The sequence below is a fragment of the Sylvia atricapilla genome, chromosome 1 (assembly GCF_009819655.1).
Source record: "Sylvia atricapilla isolate bSylAtr1 chromosome 1, bSylAtr1.pri, whole genome shotgun sequence".
Taxonomy (NCBI): Eukaryota; Metazoa; Chordata; class Aves; order Passeriformes; family Sylviidae; genus Sylvia; species Sylvia atricapilla.
In genome coordinates this window covers 49603355-49626172 of record NC_089140.1, presented here as the reverse complement: position 1 = coordinate 49626172, position 22818 = coordinate 49603355, and the positions used below count along the sequence as shown (strand labels likewise).

Below are 22818 nucleotides of genomic sequence, written 5' to 3'. Positions count from 1 at the left end.
AGACAAGGAAAACTGGAAAACTTAGACAGCAAGATCTGCATGTCTGTAAACTGTAAGGGGAGAAGTAGTCAGTTCAAGCAGCAACGCAGCTGGGGACCAGAACATCCTGCACCAGCACTGCTGCTAGAGAAGGATACACTGTCAAGCAGTACTGTTGCTCTTCCTGAAGTACCTCTCCCCAAGCACTTTAAACTGAGGAAGTTTGCCATCTTTTCTGGTTTGATACCAGTTGCCAACAATTACTTGATCAGATGAATAAGGAATCGAACTGTGGAACTTGAAAGCAGATTCTATGAAGTATTTACATAGCCTCTGAGGTATATGCTGGAAGTATAAATAAAATGCACTGTTTCTACCTGCATTCTCTTTCCTGAGGGTATTTTCTGATAATGGCGCTATTGAATTCACTCATAATAGTGAGTGGATTTTGGTGTTGCACAACAGTTCCAAATACATGGGTAATTTGGCACACTGGAAACTGCCTGGTTGGGTGGTTTCCTTAAACTGTGATTATACCAACCCATCAGTCTCACTGGGAGAGCAGTATCTTGTTTGGAAACAAATTTATCTGTTGCTCAGAATATGAACAGAGCTGAAAAATAATTCTGAGAATTTCTGTCTTGTCTACTTTGAAATGTTTCGAGCAAACTAACAGGAAGGAAAAAATGTAGGATAGTTTTGTTTTGATACTTCTTGATGATTTCCTGAAACTTCCAGAATGTTTGTAATGAAGTGAATGAAATGTTTTATGCAATTAGAATATAAGGGCTAAATACATAAATTTGGGGTAGTTTAAGATTATATTTGATTTTAGAGGTAAAAATCTTTATTTTTCACAACTTACAGGTCTGTGTAACATTTACGTGGAAAGATGCTTTTGATAAAGGATCACTTTTTGGAGGATCTGCCAAATTGGGTATGTGAATGTACCAAACAGTCAAGTATTAACAATACTAAACTTTGAGAATATTTTTGTGTAGTACAGTTAATAGTCTTTCAAGCATTGTCAACATCACTTTCAAATGAATTCAGCTATATTGATAACAAATTAATCACTTCAGCATTGATAATGAACAAAGAAGCACCATGCAAAGAATCTTCACAAAATTAAGATTTTAGACTAGATTTCCAGGGGCACAAATAGATGTGCAGTCTGATCATAGTTGTACTCTGTGCTTATCAGATGTTTTCTGGGAGCAACTCCAATTTGTACTAACCAAAATTGTTCATACTGATGTTAAGATTTGGTAGATTTTGGGTAATGCAGCTCTTCATGTTTGAAATGAGTAAGATCATTATGAAGTGTGCTTACGAGTGAATGAGTCTACTCCAGAAGGGGAGTGCTGGTAGCTGGCTTCAGTAACCTAGTCTTGATACCACATTTTTTTTCAAGAGGTTAGAATTATTTGTCTGTATCTGCTCCAAAATTACTCTTCTATCACTTCTTTTTGAAATATTTTCTTACAGATTTGAACACTTGGAAGGAAAAAAATGGTGTAGTTTTCCCATAAACATAATGAGTTTGAGCCTGATTTGTTGTAGTCCTAGAGGGACAATTCTGTACTACAAATTCAGGGTCATGAAATGGATTTGGGACACTTGCCAGTACAGAAGTAAAACTAAATCCTTTTGAATAACTGAGGAGCAGTTCAGTCGTGTGTCATCTTTCTTTAGTATTTCTGTTTATACCTAAGTGATCACCATGATCAGCATTGCAAGATGACCATTGCAGTTTTGAAATTCCAGACAAAGCCTGAAAAAATGCCTGAACTTTACTCTGCTTTTATTTTTGTTAAAGTTTTTGCTTATTTTATACAACTTTTCATTAGCAACTACTGGAAGTCTTTGCAGTTTTGTGTTCTGAATACACATGCTAACATCTGTACTGTTCCTGTGTCAGCTGTGTCTGTAACAACACACCACATACCTATGCATACTCAAGTGATCCTTGCTTTCTGTTCCAAATGTTCTAAGAAGTCCTGGATAATTGGAAACCTTCCTGAAGATGCTTTTTTTTTTTTCCTCAGAATTTGGTTTGTTCTTTTTCCTTTGGGCCTAACATTTAATGAGAATTGAATGTGTTTCACTGTAAAGTTCAGAATATTTAGTTGTAATGTAAATATAGTGTGTGAATCACTAGAGATCTGTAATAATTATGAGAAAAAAACACCCAGGAACTGTAACAATGATGATTACTGTAAGAATCTGAATAAATGTGATGTTACTGCAGCTTGAGGAAGCTTGCTTGTCTGCAGGTTAATTATATACTAGTCTGAATAATCTGTGATGTAGATGGCCAGAGATTTATGTAGCAGTCTGTGTCAAATATCAAAGAAGTTTTTAACTGAGGTGTGAGTAATGCTCAGTTAACAAGCAATGGGATAAGAGTAATTTTGAAACTTTAAAGCAAATCTTGGTGGAAAGAAATTAACAGAAGTAGATCAGAATTGGTGGTAGGTTTCTCAGTGTAAAGCAAAGCTATCAGTAATCAAGGAAGCAAAATTATTCTTGACATCTAAGAGGAGGTTCCAGATAGAAATTCAGTATAAAACTCCTGAGACCTCTGTGGCAACAAAATGCAGGGATGTGACTTGGTAGTTCTGGCTCTTGCTGTGGTGCAGAACTGTTTGCTCGCCACCTTCCCCTGGATCCCAAGTCAGGATCACAGTGGTGGCTGACAGATGCTTTGACTGCTTGAAAAGTGACTGAGTTCACAGCATGGCACGTAATCTGAAATATATTGACTAAGGTAATAGGTAGTGCCGTGAACAGATGAGCCTGTGGAAAATCTGTTTGGCTATCGTGAGTCACACTTGAGGTGCAGTCTAGAGTATAAAGTAATTCTGCACTTCAGAAACTTTGATGCCATATTTTCTTTCCTGTCTTGTGTTTTAGTCTTTTCAAAGTCTAAACAACTTTTGTCTGAGTTCAAGACCTTATTCTTAGAAAAATTATGGAAAATAAACTTACAGAAGGGAGATTATGTATGTAAAATAGTGACTGTGACAGTGTTAACTCATTTGGAAAGAAATGGGAAAATTGGCGTTAGATTTAGGCTTCCTTGTTGCAAACTTAGTGCAGGTTAGTGACCACTAACAGAAGCTTCAGAGAGCTGTTAGATAAATATGTAAGAAGGCTAGATGTCAGTGAAAAGAAACATGTTTATCTTTAGTACCTTTGTGTTTTAAGGATAACTATGTGGGTTTGTGAAATTGAAAACTCACTATTTGTCACTTCTGTATTTCCAAGAGGGCTGTCTAGACACTTTTTGACACTGGTAGGAGACTAATATCTACAGTTCTTGGTTTTTAAAGCCCTTGTGTAGGGCAGCTAACCTTTTGGAATCAATTAATATTCAAAATGGTTCCTGTTCAGGTATTTCTAGTTTTAGAAGTGTGGGCTCCATCCTCTGGGCTTATGAAGTATTGCAGGAGTCGCTTCTGCACAGTCTACACTGCTGTCTAGTGAGATCAAGTCGTAGTTAAGTAAATTCTTAACTGTTTCAGTACATGTATAAAGAAGATATTTTTCTGCATTTTCAGCCTAAAACAATAGCTTTAAAAATGAAGAACTCCCTACATTTCAATAGATAGAAAACAGAACATGTAAAACTCTTTGTAATTAGTCAATTATTGTAAAATAATTATTGTGTGCAAGTTCATATTTCAGATGACCACTTGGTAATGCTTCAAGAGCCAAAAAGCTGCATGCCAATTAGCAAGACTTTGAAATTATTTTAGATACCTTTTCATGCTACTGCTTTTATGCTTTGTGTCACTTTCTGTAGTTGCTCACATGGAAACATTTTGTGGTAGTACTAACTTAGATTCTGTAAAGCTATCAGAATGAAAATAACTTCAACTTGAAAAGTTAAGTAAGACTGAGGGGTTGTTTTTACTTGCAACTGTTGATACCTTTGCTGATAATAGTAGTGTTGGTCTCGTCTGTAGGATGCTAGAGAACTGAAGTTTATTTTCTTAACAGTCTGGCTAACTGTCTGTCTTTCCTGCAGCTCTGGCAAGTTTGGGATATGAGAAGACCTGTGTTTTATTCAACTGTGGAGCACTGGCAAGCCAGATTGCAGCAGAACAGAATCTGGATAATGATGAAGGACTAAAAGCTGCAGCAAAGCACTATCAGGTACAGAGGCTCACTGCTTCTGCTTATGAATTCAGAATTCGTATTAAAACAGCAAACAAAGCATCCCTCAATTTTGAAACTATATACACATATATAAAAAAATATATGTACTTATTTTCTTGCTCTTAATTGCAAGGATGGATTTGCTGTGTACCTGATCTTGTCTCATATTTGTTTATCAGATTTGGAGGATACAATTTTGTAGAGTTGCTCTATATACTACCCATACTCCTTCCCTCCAGAGAGTTGGTAACTAAATATTCAGCTTAAGATTTAATAATTTCAGCTAGTATAAATTTTAGTTTTCAGAAGTATTACAGTAATAATCTCTTACTACTTTCTGGAATGTGTTAAAATCTTAGGCTTTTAGGTATAACCAAAATGCCATTATTTATAGTCTGTCATGATAAGTGTCTCATTTTAAGAACAAGAGGTCACATCACAAAGAGTTGTTTTTAGCAGCTAAACAATAAATGGGAGACTATATACCAAAGAAACTTTTTCTTTGTATTTTTGTATGTATTATATTTGTTAGTGAGAAAATGTATATTAAAAGAATGGATGATAATATATTATTTTGTTTTACTTAGTTTGCTAGTGGTGCTTTTCAACACATTAAAGACACAGTTTTGTCGGCCTTGAATCGAGAACCTACAGTGGACATCTCTCCAGACACAGTTGGGACTCTCAGTCTTATTATGCTCGCTCAAGCCCAAGAAGTCTTTTTTTTGAAAGCAACAAGAGGTATATTTTAGTTTTTGGCTTGTATAATTAAGTGCATGTTACAACTTCCCCAAAAACTTAAAAGTGTTTTAAGTTAGTAAGAGCCTGTCAAGGGTGTTTCAGAAGTTGGTATGTTTGCCTTTTCTGATTCTCCCTGTACTCCTAGCAGGCCATTAAACACAAAATACAGATGTCCCTTAAGAATTTCTCTAGGGTTCACCTGACAGTGCAGTTCTCCTGCCTGGTTTTTTATGTCCAAAACCATTAGTCTTCATCTTTACAAATTATATTACTGGATGATATTTTTCCCTTCCTCCCTTGAAAACAAAAGGCATTTTCTGAAAGAAGTGAAAGTACTAAAAATGGTGCTTAAGGGGTTTTGCAAGTACTCCCCTCCTTCTCTGTCTAGGAATGATTTCTCAAGAATCTAGAAAGAGGTTATTGTGCTAGAAACAAAGAAGATTTTTTCTAGGAGTTGAAAGGAAGCAAATTCAGTTTGATTGCTCCTGCTTTTAACAGAAGAACTCTTTGACCAAATCTTTTAGAATGCCCAGCTGATCTTGGAAAGGGAAATTCTGCAGGTAGAACAAAAAAATCGTTTCTCTGGATGTTAAGGGTTGATTGTAAAATACACATTCAAATTCTAGCTATCTTAATAGAGCTGCTAGAGAACTTACTCTTCAAAGAAATTTTCAGTGGAATGGTACTGTTTTTGATACAAAGTTTCTTACTCTTCTGCTCTTCTCTCTTTGTTCAGAAAAAGTTATTTATATTGAAGTTAGAGGTACTTAAGAGTAGAACTAAGGACATAGAGGCCCAATGTGATTGCCCACAAATGGCTGTCCCTCCTGACATAATTTGGAATACTTTAGAGGAAGATGTGGGTTATCATAATTGCACTGTTTCTTGTCTTCACAGGAAAGGTCCCTGAAAATTGTTGTAGCTTTTCTGCCTTCAGGAGAATCTCAACAAAAAACTGTTGTCCTTCAGCCAGCTGATAAATTATGTTTATTCTTTATCATGCTCGTAGTCGTATTTTAGTCTCTGGCTGTTAGGGTATTGCTTTGAAATAAATTTGTACAACAAATGCCTGAAACGTTTCCTTCAGGAATGGAGCAGGTGCATCCCTCATTTTGCATGGCAAATAGGTTGTCACTGTCTCAATTTCTTTTTTTCCAAAACACGGAAAAGACAAAACAAGGTGTCCTGGTTTAGGGGAAATTTGGGAGGAAACCTCCAAATAGTGTCTCTCTGGGAAGCAAACCCAAACAGCCTCACCCCCCATTAGTCCGGGAGAAAAATCTCCTCAGAGAAAAGTGGAAGAAACAAAGAAAGTGTCCACAAGCACCAAAAATTAATAATATGAAACAATAAAGCCTCTTGTTCTGAAGTGAGATGACAAATTGAGAAAGTTGTTGCCATGGGTGTAGCTCGGCTCTCTCTGTTATTGGTTCCAGATGCTCTGGCACTGGAAAATGCTGAGGTCCAGGCCCCAGTGGGCTTGAGCTCCTGATGCTCTCCTGGGTTTTTTCATTCCAGGACAGGTTTAAACAGTCCCAAGAAAAAGAAAAAAAAAAAAAAAACAGTCCAGGGAGCTTCTTTGCCTCAGCTAGCTAAAACTAACTGTCCTGCTGCTGTCTGTGCCTCAGACAAACACAGTCTGGAAGCAGAATATGTAGAAGTGAATGCTGTTTCTCAAAACAAACTCTGGGCTGCTTCTTTCTCCCCTTTGCTCTCAGAATAACTCTTAAAGGCACAGAACACAATATCCAACATAAACAGAACAGACTATTTGGGGCACAAGCATCATGAAGTCACCCTAGGACACAAGGCTGATCCAAACCCCAGATGTGCCCAGTGAACTGAAGATTTTTTGTGATTACTCCAAAGACCACAAGTCTCACAGTGTTTGCAGGACAGTAAGGTTAACAGTCATCTGTTTATGAAGGCTGTAGATTTTGCTGGATTTAGGTTCTTTTCTCTGGAGGGGAAAGGTATTTCATGAAAGAATCATGTTTGACAATATGATTAACTTCAGAAACCTATTTTTCAATCGCAAATCCTTCAAAGTTACATCTCAAAACAGAAGTTAAGGTTCTTGCTGCATTGACTATTTAACTTGGAATTTTCTGGGTTTTCTCTCATATGAGATAGGCCATTTATCAGCTTAGCAATTACAATCATATTTCTGCTAGAACTGAGTTTATCTAGAAGTTAAAAGAAAGCAGAAGCCAAATTGTTCAGTTATACTGAACTTCATTACAAATTAACAGGCCAGTTAATTTTATTTTCTGAGCCTTTCCTAATGTTTTCTGTAAGTGTCTTCAAGTCTGAACATGTTTGCTGTTCAGAATAAATGAATGTTTACTTACCTTGTGGCTGCAATATTTTAAAGATACCTGAGGAAAAACTAAAGCTTCTAATAGTGAAAGATATGTTCTGAGTTGTCTGCATGGGTAAATAAATCTCCTCTAACATTTTCATTGTTAATGGAAGTGTAATTAACATGCCAGTATTTTTTCCTTTCTTAATGATCCAGCTATAGGAAGGAAGATGTAACTACTGCACACTTGGTGGAGCTGGAAGGAAAAGTTATTTAAGTTTTTTGTGTGGTTTGGCTTTATTGAATATGTACTGCATCAGAGAGGACCATTCTAGCAAAGAAGAAAGGTTATATATCTCATAAGCTACTTTCTCCCAGTTTGTCCTCTAAATCCTGTACCTCAGTGAAAAGATCTTTCTGGCATACCTTAAACATGTTTGCCTCATAGAAACTAAATATATTATATCACACCTCATATCTGAAATGTAGATAGATGTGTGAATATGCTGGTGTGAGCAGACCACTTGGGAATTCTTTTGGTTGAATTTTGGCAGGTAAGCATACTCTGCTGAATTCCTAATCTCCCCATAGTCCACAGTCATGCTTATCAGTATGTCAATACCTAAGGGTCGCCAGAGGCAGCAGGTACAGCTCTTTAGAGGGGACAGCCAGCGTTTGCATCGAGTGCCTGCCTTCTCTTGGAAGGCTGAATTGCTAGTGCAGGCCGGAGCTTATCTTTATCTCCTTTATAAAAGAGATAATCTCCAGCCTGCACTACCAGTAGTGCCTTCCACCATTATAAAAGGAGATGGAGAGCTGCAGAATGTTCCTATTCTAGCAGCTCTGGCTTCAGGAACAGGGTAAGGGTGTGAGGCAGGGGATACTACTGCAGATAGGCACACACACTGATAGGAAGTAGTGGATATGACTTTGAGGAGCTGTGGTTATTCATGTCTAGGAATGGTGTTTCTATATTTGCTGTAAGCTAACACTGGTGTGGGCTGCAATGGAAAGCACCAGTCCCTTCTCCTCTGTTGCAGTTTTTCAGAGTCTTAACATGGAACTGGGTTAGGAACAGATCTTGCTGAAAATAAAACCTATTTTGCTATTTGGAGTTCAGCCAAGTTTGTTGACTATGGCTGCCCAAGTGCTTGTGCTGGCACAAGGAAGGGGTGGGAGCAAGCTGCCTGAGTTATAAGTGGGATTGTTGTGGCTTTTATTGGCACTTTGCCGTTGGTTTGAGGTAAAGCATCAGTCTTAATTGTGCATAAATGCTTACAGCTGCCAAAAGATCTCTTGTACAACTGACTGGACATTTGGTATCATGACTGAAGTAGAAATTCTGAAAAGTGCTGCTGGATTTCAAGAGGGAAGATTGGGATCCAACCTTTGAGCTATTATGTAAAGCTGAACAAGCTGAACACTTAAAATGCAGTTATTGCTGTTTGAAGATGACATAAACCAGTTGTAAAAACCAATGATGATCTTGTTCTTTTCTCCTTTTCTTCACAGATAAAATGAAAGATGGTATCATAGCTAAACTAGCAAATCAAGCTGCAGATTACTATGGTGATGCTTACAAACAGTGTCAATATAAAGATACTTTGCCCAAGGTTAGTAACTCATGGAAATAATATGGGATATGTTGTTATTGTGAATAACTGTTATTGTTTATGATGTACTTAATGAAAGACTTAAAATATATATTCTCAAGCTGACATATAGCTGCTTTTAAGGGAAATGAACTTGTAATTTGAAAAACAGTGAAGAATCGAGGGGGCAAAAGAGTGTGAGGTTTTTTTTTTTTAATAAGTAAGATCTTATTACATGAGGTGCATTTATTTGTAATGCATTTCATTAAAGTGCACTTCAAATGGTTATGGTGTTACTTAGGGATGCATTCTTAGAACTTAATGCCTTACTAAATCTGTTTTCAAGCTAACGCTTTCTATTTGGCCTTAATTGGCTTCTTAGTCTCAGAGTTTCCATGTGAAATTTGCTCTCAGATTGAGTACAGCATGAATACAGAGGTACTGTTACTCACCTGTTTGCAAAAAATATGACTGAAAGTCAGTGGGTGTCTTCTGTCCTTCTGCCTGCCTTCTCTTGCACTACCCTATAACAATCTTGATACTTGTAAAATATCCTAATTTAATCTTGACTGTTCATTTGAATGCTGTTGGTTTTGGAAGAGGTAGAAAGATCTTTCTTGTGTTCTTTAAATATTTCTCACGTGTTGTTCATGATGATTTTTGACAGGCAGTGAGATATTATAATAAAGCCATTGCTTTATCTTTTGTTGTTGTGTACCTTTCTAAGCTGTAGATCTGTTCCTTATTCCAGTTGCAAAGTAATCTGTCAAATGATTATTTGAAAGAATGTAAGGTTTGCTGGTTAACACCAGCTCTGAGAACAGTTACATGTTTAGGAGTGTGACAGCAAGGTTGATTGGATGTGTTGGAATTCCAGTTGCAAGGCCTTCCAGACAGCTTTGTCTCCTAAATGTACTCTTTTTTTAAAATGTTATTTTTCCATCTCTGGGAGAGCAGCAAGTTTGCACAAATGTGAAGAAACAGGTCTTTGTATACTGAGGTCTTTAAAATATCACTCTGGCTTTCCAGTGCTCCTTGATTTAAGAAATAAAACAGTAAAGCCAAATCCTTGATCTAAGACCAGATCTGTGCTGTGCGCTGCAGCGTAATGTTTTCTTCATGTCTTGGTTGGTACTCCTGCAAAGATAAGTGCATTTATATAAAGTCTAAAGATGACTTTACAGTTGCTTTCCATGTCAATAGTTACTGGTCTTTTTTATTTGTTCTTTCCTTTCATAATTGTAGTTGCTTTCTTGGTAGGCCAGCTGCTGTTTCAAGTGTAATTACTTTGTTTAATTAAAAAACAATCAAACCAAAAAACCCCTACAAGATCTGCCTTTCCACCCACCTCCATTTCTTAAGAACACTCTCTTGGCTTTGTCTGGGGGTATTTGGGTGTGTTCTTGCAACTGTCCTTTCTACTACATGCATGCATTTCTTATCTTTGAAGTAAATGTTGTGACTTCATGGCTTGAATTTAAATTGTAGGTCATCTAAAATAATGGACACCAAGAATTTTGCAACAGCAAATAAAAAAAAAATAAATTCAATCCATGCAAAGCCACATGATCTCTGACATTTACCTCTCATGTTTTAACCTATCTAAACCATTAATTGGGTGATTCTAATTTCTTTTTCTTCTTCCTTTTTCTTCCTGCATCCCATGTTGAATGTGGTGGTTAATGTGGTTGGACTTTCCCCTGGTCAGTATTTTTATTTCCAGGAGGTGTTTCCTGTTCTGGCTGCAAAGCACTGTATTATGCAGGCCAATGCAGAATATCATCAATCTATCCTGGCAAAACAACAGAAGAAATTTGGTGAAGAAATTGGGAGGTTACAGGTGAGTAACTGTCTTCTCTGAAAAACATGGAAAAACTTGTAATCCTGAAAAGCTGGGTTGGAGATCTGAAATCCAAATAACTAGGAATGAAATATATTCAGCAATTGTTGAACATGTTTATTACATGAATTGAATTATTATCAGCTGCAAAGATGAAAGGCACCTCACTAACCTTTGTAGAGACATATTTTAGTGATTTTGGGGCAATTTGATACTGCTTGACATGTTAAATTCTGTCTTCACGATTGCATAGATTCATATCTCAGTACAGCTAATATGACAGATTTGTTGATAAATTTTCCTATGTAATGTTATTAAAAATACCCAAAGGTTAAAACTCTACCTGATCTACACCTAGTTCTTTTGCTGGTATTCTGCTTTAAATCTGAGTAATTTTTAAATTGTACAGCAATTCTCTTTTTAGTCATTATAGTTTTTATCCCCTTCTATATCTGGTTTCTAGAGGGTATCAGATAGAGATGTTGTAATGAACAAGGGCATCTCATATTTTAAGTACAGTAGAGAAAAAAATGGCTAAAATGAGCTATTTCCTTCAGGGGTCCGGATCTTTTGGAAAATAAATATGTGAAATGCTGCTTCAACCGATTGTGAAAATCCATGTGCACTGTGTATCTACTGATATTCAGGAAATTCAACAGACTTATATAAGATGATTGTGTTGACATCATGAAAGTTACCCTTATGCATTTATCAACTGTGCAGGATGGAGCTTGAAGCTTCTTTTTTTTATGCTCATCTGTTTTCTTAAGAGTATATGAAAGGGAGAAAGAAAATGTATTATTTTAACTGTGTTTTAAATCTTTTTTAGCATGCAGCAGATTTGGTGAAAACGGTGGCATCTCGCTATGATGAGTATATAAATGTTAAAGAACTGGTTGACAAAATCAACCGTGCACTTGCAGCTGCCAAAAAAGACAATGACTTCATTTACCATGACCGAGTTCCTGACCTGAAAGATTTGGAGCCCATTGGAAAAGCCAGTCTTGTGAAGTCTACTCCAGTTGTTGTTCCACTCAGTCAGAAATTCACTGGTAAGCTAAGTGTGTGCAGGGCACAGGGTAATTGTTACCTTGTAAAACACACGGCCAGCAAAGTTTATTTGTCCCATACAAAAAATAAATATTTACCTTTTGCATTCTATTAAGGGTACAGCTGTGGTTTTGAAACTGCAGCTTTTCTTCTGCAGGTGATTGTTGTTGCTGTTCTTGATGGTAAGTGCAATAAAGCACAGGCTGAAACTTCTTACCTGAAATACATGATTCTCTTAAAGATCTCTCTAAGATTTTCTCAGCAATTGTATTTTCTATATTAAACAAATCTTTTTAATTTCAGAAGGAAAAGTTCTGTAGGGTATAGTACCAAGTTATACAGTATTAACTAACCTTGTTGCTGGTCTTCCATCAAGCTGAAAAATTTCAGTTTGTTGACTCCACAGATGAGTTGTGAAGAAATTCTCTTACCTTTCTCATATTTTTCCTTTAATGAAACAAACATAGAGATGAATTCTTAAGGCAAATCTGATTTGTAGCCCTATAATTGGTGTAAATGTATTGTCTTTAAATTATTTTGAACTCTGTTCAGCCTTAAAAACTGGAATCTAAAGGCCTTTAAAAATAGATTTTTGCTTTTAAGATGTGTTGGGGAGTAGGAGGAGAGTGTCTTAAACTGTTTAGGTCAGTCTCTGTAGTACAATCTGTACAAAAAAAAAATTGCAAAGATGTTTGTGCTTGTACTTTCATAATGCAGTTTGTGTAATATATACTACTTTAATTCCAGACCTGTTTGAGAAGATGGTTCCATTGCAAGTCCAGCAATCTGTGAGTGTTTATAACCAGAGGAAGGCAGATCTGGTAAACAGGTCAATAGCCCAGATGAGAGAAGCCACAAATCTGGCAAATGGGTAAATATGGCTTCTTGTTAAGTTTCTCAAGAGGGGTTGTGCAGGGCCTGTAAGTCCTGGGTGCCTTGCAGCCTGTGGATATCCAGGTTATAGCAGTATTTTTTCATTACTGTATGGTAGACTGGCAAACTTAAACTGTAACAGGGGATTTAGAACTACTTTTCTGTAGGTGTTAAATCTGAAAGCTTATTAAAAACAAGTAGTATTTCTTTTTCTTCCATCTTTCCTAATTTTTTAGGAGTTCAACACTTGCTCATAAAAAGTTCCGGTACTATTAATCCAGATGGATTTTCATATTCCAATGGTCATTAAAAAAAGTTCATTAAAATAAATAATTATTAAAAAATTGTACCAAGCTGAGAGATAGCAATGTAACTTTAGGCAGTTGTTTCTTTTGTGTACCAGTCACTACCTAAAACGTTTGCCATGTTTTGTAAGTGCTAAAAGACTAGGATTTCTTTGGCTTTTGAAGAGTTTTGAAATGTAATTTTAGTGAGGTGTACGTTTGAAATTTCAGCCTAGGCGTGCATTACACTCCATTTCCATTATAATTCACTGTGTGATTGTTTGTTTAGATTGCAGTGTTATTTTCGGGATAAAAGTTGTTTATTTGACACGTTGACTTTTTCAGTGTGTTGGCTTCCCTCAATCTTCCTGCTGCTATTGAAGATGTGTCTGGTGATACTGTTCCTCAGTCTATTTTGAACAAGTCTAAGTCTGTGATTGAACAGGGGGGAATTCAGACTATTGATCAGCTGATCAAAGATCTGCCTGAACTGCTGCAAAGGAACAAAGAAATTCTAGATGAAGTAAGCCCAAAACCCACTATACTAAAGCATCCTTAAAATACGTCTCCACTGAATATGTCACTTTAAATGACAACAGAAAAAGTGCACAGTTATTCAAATGCTTGTAACTTTAATAACACTTGGAAAATATGTTATTTAAACATTCAGCCCATACAAAAACTTTGCTGTCACATGTGGATGTTTCCTTACAAATATTTTCTTTTTAAATAAGTTGGTGGAGGCGGGGAAGCATTAGGAAAACATTCTAAAGAAATATAAGTGATTTGTTCCTTTCCTGCCTGTTTTCTATTTGTCAAGTTATATTTTAGAAGTATGTATAGACAGTTTTTGTTTTCTACACTAGCAGCATATTTTGTAGCTATTTTATGTTTAAAACAGCTCTTAATGTGTGTGACATTTTGCTTTTGCAGTCTCTGAGATTATTAGATGAAGAAGAAACTACAGACAATGACCTGCGAGCAAAATTCAAAGAACGCTGGCAGAGAACACCATCCAATGAACTCTATAAGCCTCTGAGGGCAGGTAAAGTCCGTGTTTCATGCTTTGGGTTCTAAAGATGTCCACAGTGTAAATTTAAGTAGTTTATCAAACCTCTGATATTATCTATAAATTCACAAATTTCAGTTTAAGGCAAGTTATGCCAAAATATCCTGATTGCAGTCTGCGGTTTTAATTGGAGCTGAAAGAGGATGGGACAGCAGGGAATTTGCTGCTGCTTTTGCTGCCTTGGTGTGTATGTACATTTTGCATATAGGTTAAGCCTTAAAGCCTATAAAATAAGGGCCTTCTTACCATTGTAAAACCATAGTTCAAGCCTGCTACTTGGGCTAAGTAGAAGGGAGCTATGGGAGAGTGACTCAGCTGGAGTAAGGGTAGAGAGATGTGAGAGATGTGCTGCATGGCTGCCAAATGTCCATATCGTGGTGTATGGTGGTTGGTTGACTTGCACTTGTTGTGCCTTAAAATTCTGTAAACTGATAACCGGCTAACTGCTTTTAAAGGCCTGGTTGGTGTCTCCTTTGCATCTGTCTGGGGACTCTGAGTCACTCTGTTTCATACTCATGCATGCCGAAGTTTCAGAAGGCAAACAAAGTGAAAAATGCCTGCCTTCCCAGTAATCTGTTTTTTTCCATCAGTGTGTTGTCTCTAATTTGGTGGGATTTATTTATTTACTTATTTGGTTAGGTTTTTTTGTTGGGTTCCCCCCCGCCCCCAGCCATTAGGTCAAACTACTTAAAATCATCACTACAGCACGTTTTCTGTGTGCTTGATACGTGCTGTTTTTTGATACTAACAAGGGACTGATACCACTGATTTGGTCTTGCAAAGTTACAGAGGTTTAAATCTGCAGAGTAGCTCAAACCAGTGTTCATTCATATAACTTCATATGCTTCACTGGAGAATTAATATAGATGCCTAGTTTATGCCCTTTTAAAAACATAATTCAGAAGCCTAAATTTTATGTGAAAGTCTTACATACTGTGCAGGCTTATAAAAATGTATGATGACTTGCTGAAAAGCACAAAAACTGCTCAGGTGCAAGATTGGATGAAACAGGTTTTGAAATGATATAAAGTATTTTTTTTCCTCTTGCCCCCAGAGGGAGCCAATTACCATAATATTTTGAATAAAGCTGTGCAAGCAGATGGGCAGGTGAAGGAGCGCTATCAGACTCACCGGGATACTATTGCACTTCTGTGTAAGCCAGAGGCAGAACTCAATGCAGCAATTCCTTCTGCCAACCCAGCAAAAACACTACAGGGAAATGAGGTAAAGCAGTGAAATCTGTTTCTATTTTGAATAGAAGTGCTGTTTGTCTAACAAAGTAAACTTGCATGAATTGGTAAGCTGATCCTTAGCTGCTCTTGTTTCTGTCTCAGTTGATACATGAGGTAACTATCATTTGGAAAAGAAGTTGTCTTCATGTTTAAAATCTTCTTAAGCATAGTTTGTTACATTTAATGTGAACAAAGTCAATCACCATAGACAGCAAGACGGGTTGCCTATTATAAAAGGAGCCATGAATATTTTTGTTATGTAGGGAAGTGAGATGTAATGCTTGTGTTCTTGGGATAACATAAAATATGGCTCAGTACTTTAAAGTATTCAGCAATTACAACAATTTACTTTCCAAGATGTTAATGGCTCATCTAAAGAAATATTATTATTTTCCTCATAGTAATGATTCAAAGTCAGTGGTTTTTGCTGCTATCTTTGCGTATCCTATTGGAAGATGTCTGATCAACTTAAGAAAAACCCAAATATTTTGCACTAATTCAGTCTTATTAGCAGAAGCAAACCTGTAGAAGAGAATATAGCTTGAGAAATGCTTGAAGACCTTTTGTTTTGTCACATTTTGTCCTGGTTTCTCACCTTAAACACATTCATAAACAAATACTCATGCAGAAATATGGCCAGCATCAGTGAGGAGTGCAGGACGGAAACAAGTTATTAATAGGTTATACTTCTCCAATAGTTCCTCTAAACCTGCTAACTTAGGACATTTATATTGCTTAGGTTGTTAATGTCTTAAAAACTTTGCTGGCCAGTCTGGACGAAGTTAAGAAGGAGAGAGAACAGCTGGAAAATGACCTGAAATCTGTAAATTTTGACATGACAAGCAAATTCCTGACGGCACTTGCGCAGGATGGTGCTATAAATGAGGAGGCTATCTCTGTGACTGAATTGGACAGAATTTATGGAAGTTACACACAGAAAGTGCAGGAGTCCCTAAAAAAGCAGGAAGAACTTCTCAAAAACATTCAGGTACAACACTTTCCATGTTTTCTTTTCGTCTAAACTAAGAGCAATGATACTTCTACCTGTCTAGTACTTTAAAAGTCTCACTTCACTTTCAAGTTTGTTTTGCTTTTTATTCTGTCATATGTCAGTTGAGACTCCTTTATGCCTTGATCACTGAAAAATACAGAGATAACTTTGTGTTCACTTGAAAGAAATAGGAATATTTAGTAGGCTCTCCCTACAGCTCCAGTGTAAATGCTCATGGGCCTTTTCTTGGCACAATTCTGTAGATGGTTTTGTCCTTGAAATAAGCTTAAATGGTGTGTTTAAAAGTTTCTGGGTTTGTTTTGGTTTTTCCCCTCACTCCATTTTAATTCTTTCTGGGATAACAGGAGACCTGTCCTTACTGTCTACTAGAAGACATTTTGGGTCTCTGAAGAACAGCTTGATTTATTCCTATTTCGTCTTTACAATATATGCTTGACTTCCAGTATATGCAGAGATCATTGAAATAAAATGTAATAGCATTTTCCAAAGTTTATTTATAAATTCAGTCTTAATTTATCAGAGGCAGGTACCTGAAACATCTGGCAAAAGAGAAAGTCTTAGTGCTTGGAGAAAAGATAATGGCAGCTTGAGTAATGATGGAGACCTTTTCCTGTCAGGAAAAAAATTTTTCTTAAATGGCCATAATACACCATGTTTGGCAAGGATTTTACGTTTGGATATTTTTTAGCACAACATACTTAAAAAATCTTGATGAGTGTTACTTTAATGTTTGAATGTCCTGTAGTTCAACTTTATTGGCTTCTGGCAATTAAAACAGTGTTTTTAGTTTGCTTGTTTATTTTCCTGTAAGAACTGAGATGTAAATAGGTGATGCTTCTGTAAGTTTTCCTCTTCCCTGTCCTTTTCATAGCTTGCCAATGTCAACCAAATTTGAAGTAATGCTTCTTGAAAATACTGACTTTCAGTATGATTTTATGAATATCAATGGAAGTTAGTACAGGAGAGAGCCTAATTAGTATAGCCTTGGAAAGACAGCCTGCAGGATGAGCTTGAGTGATTAAAGGCAGCCCACAACAGAACAGGTAATTAACTGGCGATACCTACTGCCAGCAAATTAACGTATGTACAGTTTTGAAATATACATTATAATCGTCACTGTGCTTAGCAGTTAGTAAGTATGGAAGTCCAGTGTGGATGGGAGATGAGGAAAAGCAGGTATTGGGGAAAACAGAAGCAATGACTAAGAGGAAAAAGAAAACCATACAGAATCTTAGCTTGCATTATTTGCACTGCTTCTTTGTTTTCTTCTTTTAAGAATGCTTATCAGGATTTTTCAAAGATGAAACAATCAAACAATGAATCTAATTTAAGAGAAGAAGTCTTGAAGAACTTAGCTGTAGCAAATGACAACTTCGTGGAACTTGTAGGCAATTTAAAAGAAGGCACAAAGGTATGGTAAAGCTTAAGGGATCGAAATAACTTTTTTCTATGTATACAATGAGATGTGAATAAAAAATCATAATAAACGTTGGAGGCATGGTAGCTGACAGATGCATTTTTGAGGATTTTACAACTAAAGCAAGGACGATGAGTTGCTTGGATTTTGATTGTTTCAAGAGCTGTGAAATGCTTCTTTGTTCCTATGTGAAAAGTAAGCTTTTCTGAGCAATAGGATAAGGTGTTAATTACAGCTGAATAAATGATGCTGAAGTACCCACATGCGCCATTTTATCTGGAAAATTCTTTTATCTGTTCTCCCATGGTATTTAATCACCTTATAAAATTGTTGTTTTAAATGTTGTTATTGCAGACATGAGAAATAATGAGAGCTGTATTTAGCTTGCTTTTTTTGATCTGGGGTTCTAGAAGGTGTCTTATGGCTTCTCTACTAAGTATTTTTTGCTGGTTTATTGATAGCTCATTAAATAGAAAAAATCCAACCTGTGAGATATCTATACAAATTAAATGCCTGGAACTGAGAGCAATAAAAATTAAAAATAAACAATTATCCTTAACAAAAATAAGTACTTCAACACCAAAAGTGATCTAGTTTTGCTCTGCTTTTAATACATTTTTTAGTTATCCTAAGCTATTTTTATGTTTACACACACACATACACACAAACCCCTGTAAAATTTTCTGATATGACAAGGATGGGCAACAACAGCTGACTAATTTTGGTTTTGAAATGTGTAGTAGAATGTGCTAGCAAACTTTATTGGAATGGCAGGTTCTGAGCACTTTAATAGTGCAACACCTATAGCTGGATCAATATGTAGAAGTATGCCAGCATGGAGTCTGAAAGTATTGATTGAGCATACTGTGGTTTTTTTTTTTTTTTTTACTAGTTTTACAATGAGCTGACAGAAATCCTGCTGAAATTCCAGAACAAGTGCAGTGACATTATCTTTGCTCGCAAGACTGAAAGAGATGAACTGCTCAAGTAAGATTTAAATGTTTTGTTTAAGCATTGCAGAAACGTTAGAGTATTTATCAGAAAATTACCTTTGGGGACATGTTTATTATGGTACGTGATGAAATGAGAAAGGAAGAATAGGTGTGCTGAGGCTATCACTTCTTTACTTTAATCCTAGTCCACTCTTTGGAAAGTGATAGGGGAAATAAATGGAAAAAATTACTTTGAAGTCTGCTCTACAGTTTTATGTGCAGTTTAGCATGAATCTGTTTCCTGTTATGCTTTCACTCTATTCTTTTTGGCATGCATTTGTTACTCATTTTATTTCATTCTTTCATTTGAGAACTTCTGCTTTCTGCACTCTGCTCCTGCTGTCAATTTTGTTTGAGAAATTAGATGCTTCATCATATGATTTCCTTCCATGTGTTCAGTGTGATGGGGGGAAAAGCATGAGTATTCTACTACTGCTCTGTAGTCTGCTCTAGTCTCATACTTCAACATTGCTTAGATATGTGGATTGCTTACAATGGTGGGGAGAGAAGCAGGTTTTGTCCTTCATGTGAGAGTGTTTGATGTTGTCATTGTTCTGTACATAAGATCAGACCTAGTATAGTGTGTTTCAGATGTGATTTTTAGGCTCTTCTTGTAAGAGGCAAGCATAATTTGCCATTTAATCAGTGTTCTTTAGCAAAACACATAGCCTTTTGTAAGAAAGGACTTGTTACTAAAATCTTCGTTGGTGGAACTGCAGCTGTTCTTTATACTTGCCATCTTAGAAATGGGTTGCTCAACCCTCAATTTTTACCATTCCTGACTTGATCCTTTGTAGAATTGTTGTTTCTCATTTGGGCTCTGTGTTCGTAAATGAAGTCTGAGTTACAACCCCTTCTGCCTTTATTTGGCTTCCTACATTCATGTAGTTTGGAAGCTGTTAGGCTGCCTAACGAAGGCAGCGGTCTGCATATTTCACATCTCTACTATGTTTACACTCTGTGTTAAGTCTGTAGGGTTAGTGTTGATAAAACATTCAGCTGAGTCTTGCTGTGCTCTTTTACTGTTTTGGCTAATATTGTGATCTATACCCAGTACTGAGGGAGAGCATGAAGACGTTATTAGAAAATAAGTGTATCAGTTAATCAGAGAGCTGGCTAGAAGATGGTTTCTGTGGAAGTGATTTGGACTCCAGATTTAGTTTAGGCTAGCTCAGTGATGATCCTTTAAATATTAGACGAACTCTACTGCATCTTTTTGGCATAACTTGCTGCAGAGTGTAACAAACAATTCTTAAACTAAGCTGCATGTTTGCTCTTTTATTTCGAATAGAGATTTGCAGCAAAGCATTGCTAGGGAGCCCAGCGCGCCCTCCATTCCACTGCCTACGTATCAGACCACGCCAGCAGCAGGAAGTAAGCCAGCGGCGTCACCCACTCCCACTCCAGCCCCGAGAACCATGGTGGTAAATACATGCTACAGAACTAGTGGGCTGAAAATCCTGGGTCTGTACTTGAGAACGCTAAACTGATCTGTAATTCATGTGTTCACTCCTTAGACCATATATTGGTGTAGGTGGAAATGTGTTGAAGTGAAATAAAGGGCAAAATCTTTAGGCTTTGCAGAGAGGTATGTTATGTACTATTCATAATTTTTAGATTTGAAATTATAAACTTACTGCTTTTTAGATGCTTTGCATTATCTGTGTAGACAAAATCTAGAACATCTGTTGAAAATAAAAATCTTAATCATATAACCACAGCTTTTGATTCCAAGACTTTGGTAAAGAAGCTGCAGCTTAATTCACTTTCTCTTCTTAGGGGACTAAACCACAGCCACCAGCACGGCCTCCACCACCAGTGATTTCTGCAGCAAGCAGTTCCTCTTCTGCATTAGCACCCTCTGGAACAGCTGCAGCTCCTGCTGCTGCTCCAGCTCCTACTCCAGGAGCCAGTGCACCTGCAGCAAGCACTGCACCTTCCCAGGCCCAGGGACCACCTTACCCAACTTATCCCGGATACCCAGGGTAAGTTACAGGAGCACTTAAGCAGATTTTTGTCATCCTGTTACTTAAAAGCACTTTTTCTTGTGCGTGACATTTTGACATTAGTTACTGTTAAAGTTGAAGATGTGTTTGCTGTTTGAGGCAAGGGGTTGGTTTGTTTGTTTGTTATGTTTTTGGTTGGTTTTTTGTTTGTTTTTTGTTAGTTTTAATCATGTAACTCTTGTAGGAATCATTTGCTTGTAACTTCTGTGGGAATGTTCATTTTAAGTGTTCATAGTTCATCTTCTTTAAAGGAGAAGGAAAATATGGGTGCATTTCCTTAACCATGGTTTTTTGATTATTGCCAACACTCAGATAGTCATTTGGTAGTGTTTATCTCAAAACTGTTGGCATATCTCATTTTTCAAGTCTTTAGTATGATACTAAGATAATGAAAAATACAGAGAAAATTCCAGTTGAGTAATGTGCTTTCTTCTGATGCTTTTTTCCATCTTCCTGGTGTCATCACAAGGAATTGAAGGCAGCTGTGCTCTCCTTCGGTAGCAGGCTCAGGAAATGTTGAAATATGCACAGTGTTATTAAACATTTGAGAATCAGTTTAGATCAGTTCTAGTTCCAGCAAGTTGCCTTTACTCCACCTTCTGTCTGCATTTCTGTTCCGCACACTGTAATGGTTTTCATGTTTGCTCCTTGAAAGTTACCACATTTCCTGCTGCACTTGAAGTGAAATGAAAGAAAAGCATTTGTGGAGATTGCACGTGTGTTTGTATTTATTAATGCATTGTTTTTGTGAATTACCATCATCAGTGTTTTTCAACTCAGGTATGCTCTTTTTCCCCCCACGCAGGTATTGCCAGATGCCAATGCCGATGGGCTATAATCCATACATGTATGGTCAGTATAATCTGCCATATGCACCCTCACCCGTGTACCAAACTCCTGGACAACCACCATATCCACCACCTCAACAACCTGGATACCCTTTTCCTCAACAGCCTTATTATCAGCAATAATGTCTCTGCAAAGAAGCTCTGCTTGTTAAAATTTGGGAGAAATTGGCAATAAGTGTACTAAAACTTCTAGCTTCCATTAGTGTACCATACTGAACTGTATGCAGCTATTACTCCTGTCTCTTGTTAACTGCTCCAAACTGTCTATATCAGTTTTTATGACACTAAACTCTTTGAAAGATCTACTGCAGTGGTTTAGACCATAGACTAATGCCAGAATTCGAGCCTAATTCAGCGGTCTGAAGTGGTACACTACATTTAGTTAGACCAAAAGTCTTTTTGGTTTGCAAAAATCCTGTAAGTAATGAATAGGTTCGGACGAGAAAAAACAAAGCAGTGTGTGCACTTGGTGTGATGTATTCTACAGAACCATATAGCATTTCCTTCTATGCTCTACTGGTTTGTATTTTTTTAGTTTAGTTAAAATATGCTATTTTGTCTAATAATCAAGGCCTTGTAAATCATCAGTAAAAAGAAATAAATTAAGAACGGTTTAAACACTTGGCATTCTCATTACCATAAAAATGTGTTTTGTGTGTCTGTAGATTGTTTCATTTGTCCCTTGACTTTCATACCATAAAGAAGTTCTCAAGGGTTTAGCCTTACAAGTGAATTTCCACCTCTGTTCCTTGATTCTGTATTTTTGTGACAGAATCTATAATTAACCCTTTAAGTGTTGGTAGATGAAGTCTTAGAGGTAGAATTTTCCTATAACTTTGAAGTGTATTGGACTGGAATACATTCATTAGGATTTTAAAAGAATGGTTACTGTCATCTGCAGGATACTATGTAAAAGAAGGGAGGTTCAGGGTCCTCTTACAGGACCAGTGAGTAGTTGTTCTAACTTGTGTTTTCCAAAGAAATGGTGGTGGGAAATGTGTTATGGCTCAAGATAGGGCAACTATTGATTGCTGCTGGAGCTTTGCAGTTTGTTTTTTAAATGATTGCTTTTTTCCCCTTGAAAAAATTCATATATTCCCTCAGGGAGCTTGTTATCAGTGGAGAAACTTTTTTTGGGAGGGGGAGTGGTTTGGGGGAAGAAAACCTTGTAAATTAAAACACATTGAATGTTTACTTTTGGATTCATCATCTCAAGGGATAAATAACCTTGCACTGCATTTTACATAAGGTAGCAAAGAATCTAAGTTTGGAATTAATGGCTTCTACCAAATATTTGCTAACCATTTTCAGCCTTTTCTTTTTTTAACAGGCTTATCTAATGAGGGACTCTCCTTTCATTTAGCCCTTGATAAGAGTTGGTTCTGTGGGGCAGTTAATTTTTCTTAATGCTTCATAC

At 36.8% G+C, this 22818-nt stretch overlaps 2 protein-coding genes across 3 annotated transcripts in view; both read left to right on the top strand.

The window, feature by feature from the left end:
• The window catches only part of PDCD6IP (programmed cell death 6 interacting protein), a 29217-nt gene extending 7198 nt beyond the window's left edge, over positions 1-22019 (top strand). The window contains exons 3-18 of one of the 2 annotated variants that reach the window (XM_066322358.1): positions 847-916; positions 4013-4140; positions 4731-4884; positions 8699-8799; positions 10502-10618; positions 11448-11670; positions 12416-12539; positions 13171-13348; positions 13759-13870; positions 14949-15118; positions 15866-16114; positions 17415-17549; positions 18448-18542; positions 19839-19971; positions 20327-20532; positions 21359-22019. In XM_066322358.1, the coding sequence (XP_066178455.1) occupies positions 847-916; positions 4013-4140; positions 4731-4884; positions 8699-8799; positions 10502-10618; positions 11448-11670; positions 12416-12539; positions 13171-13348; positions 13759-13870; positions 14949-15118; positions 15866-16114; positions 17415-17549; positions 18448-18542; positions 19839-19971; positions 20327-20532; positions 21359-21524 (2361 nt within the window). In that variant the 3' untranslated portion in view covers positions 21525-22019. Of the gene's footprint in view, positions 1-846; positions 917-4012; positions 4141-4730; positions 4885-8698; positions 8800-10486; positions 10619-11447; positions 11671-12415; positions 12540-13170; positions 13349-13758; positions 13871-14948; positions 15119-15865; positions 16115-17414; positions 17550-18447; positions 18543-19838; positions 19972-20326; positions 20533-21358 lie in introns of both variants that reach the window. The other variant, XM_066322350.1, reaches the window with a different exon arrangement.
• The window catches only part of FBXL2 (F-box and leucine rich repeat protein 2), a 411994-nt gene that overhangs the window by 284178 nt on the left and 104998 nt on the right, over positions 1-22818 (top strand). The window lies entirely within an intron of this gene.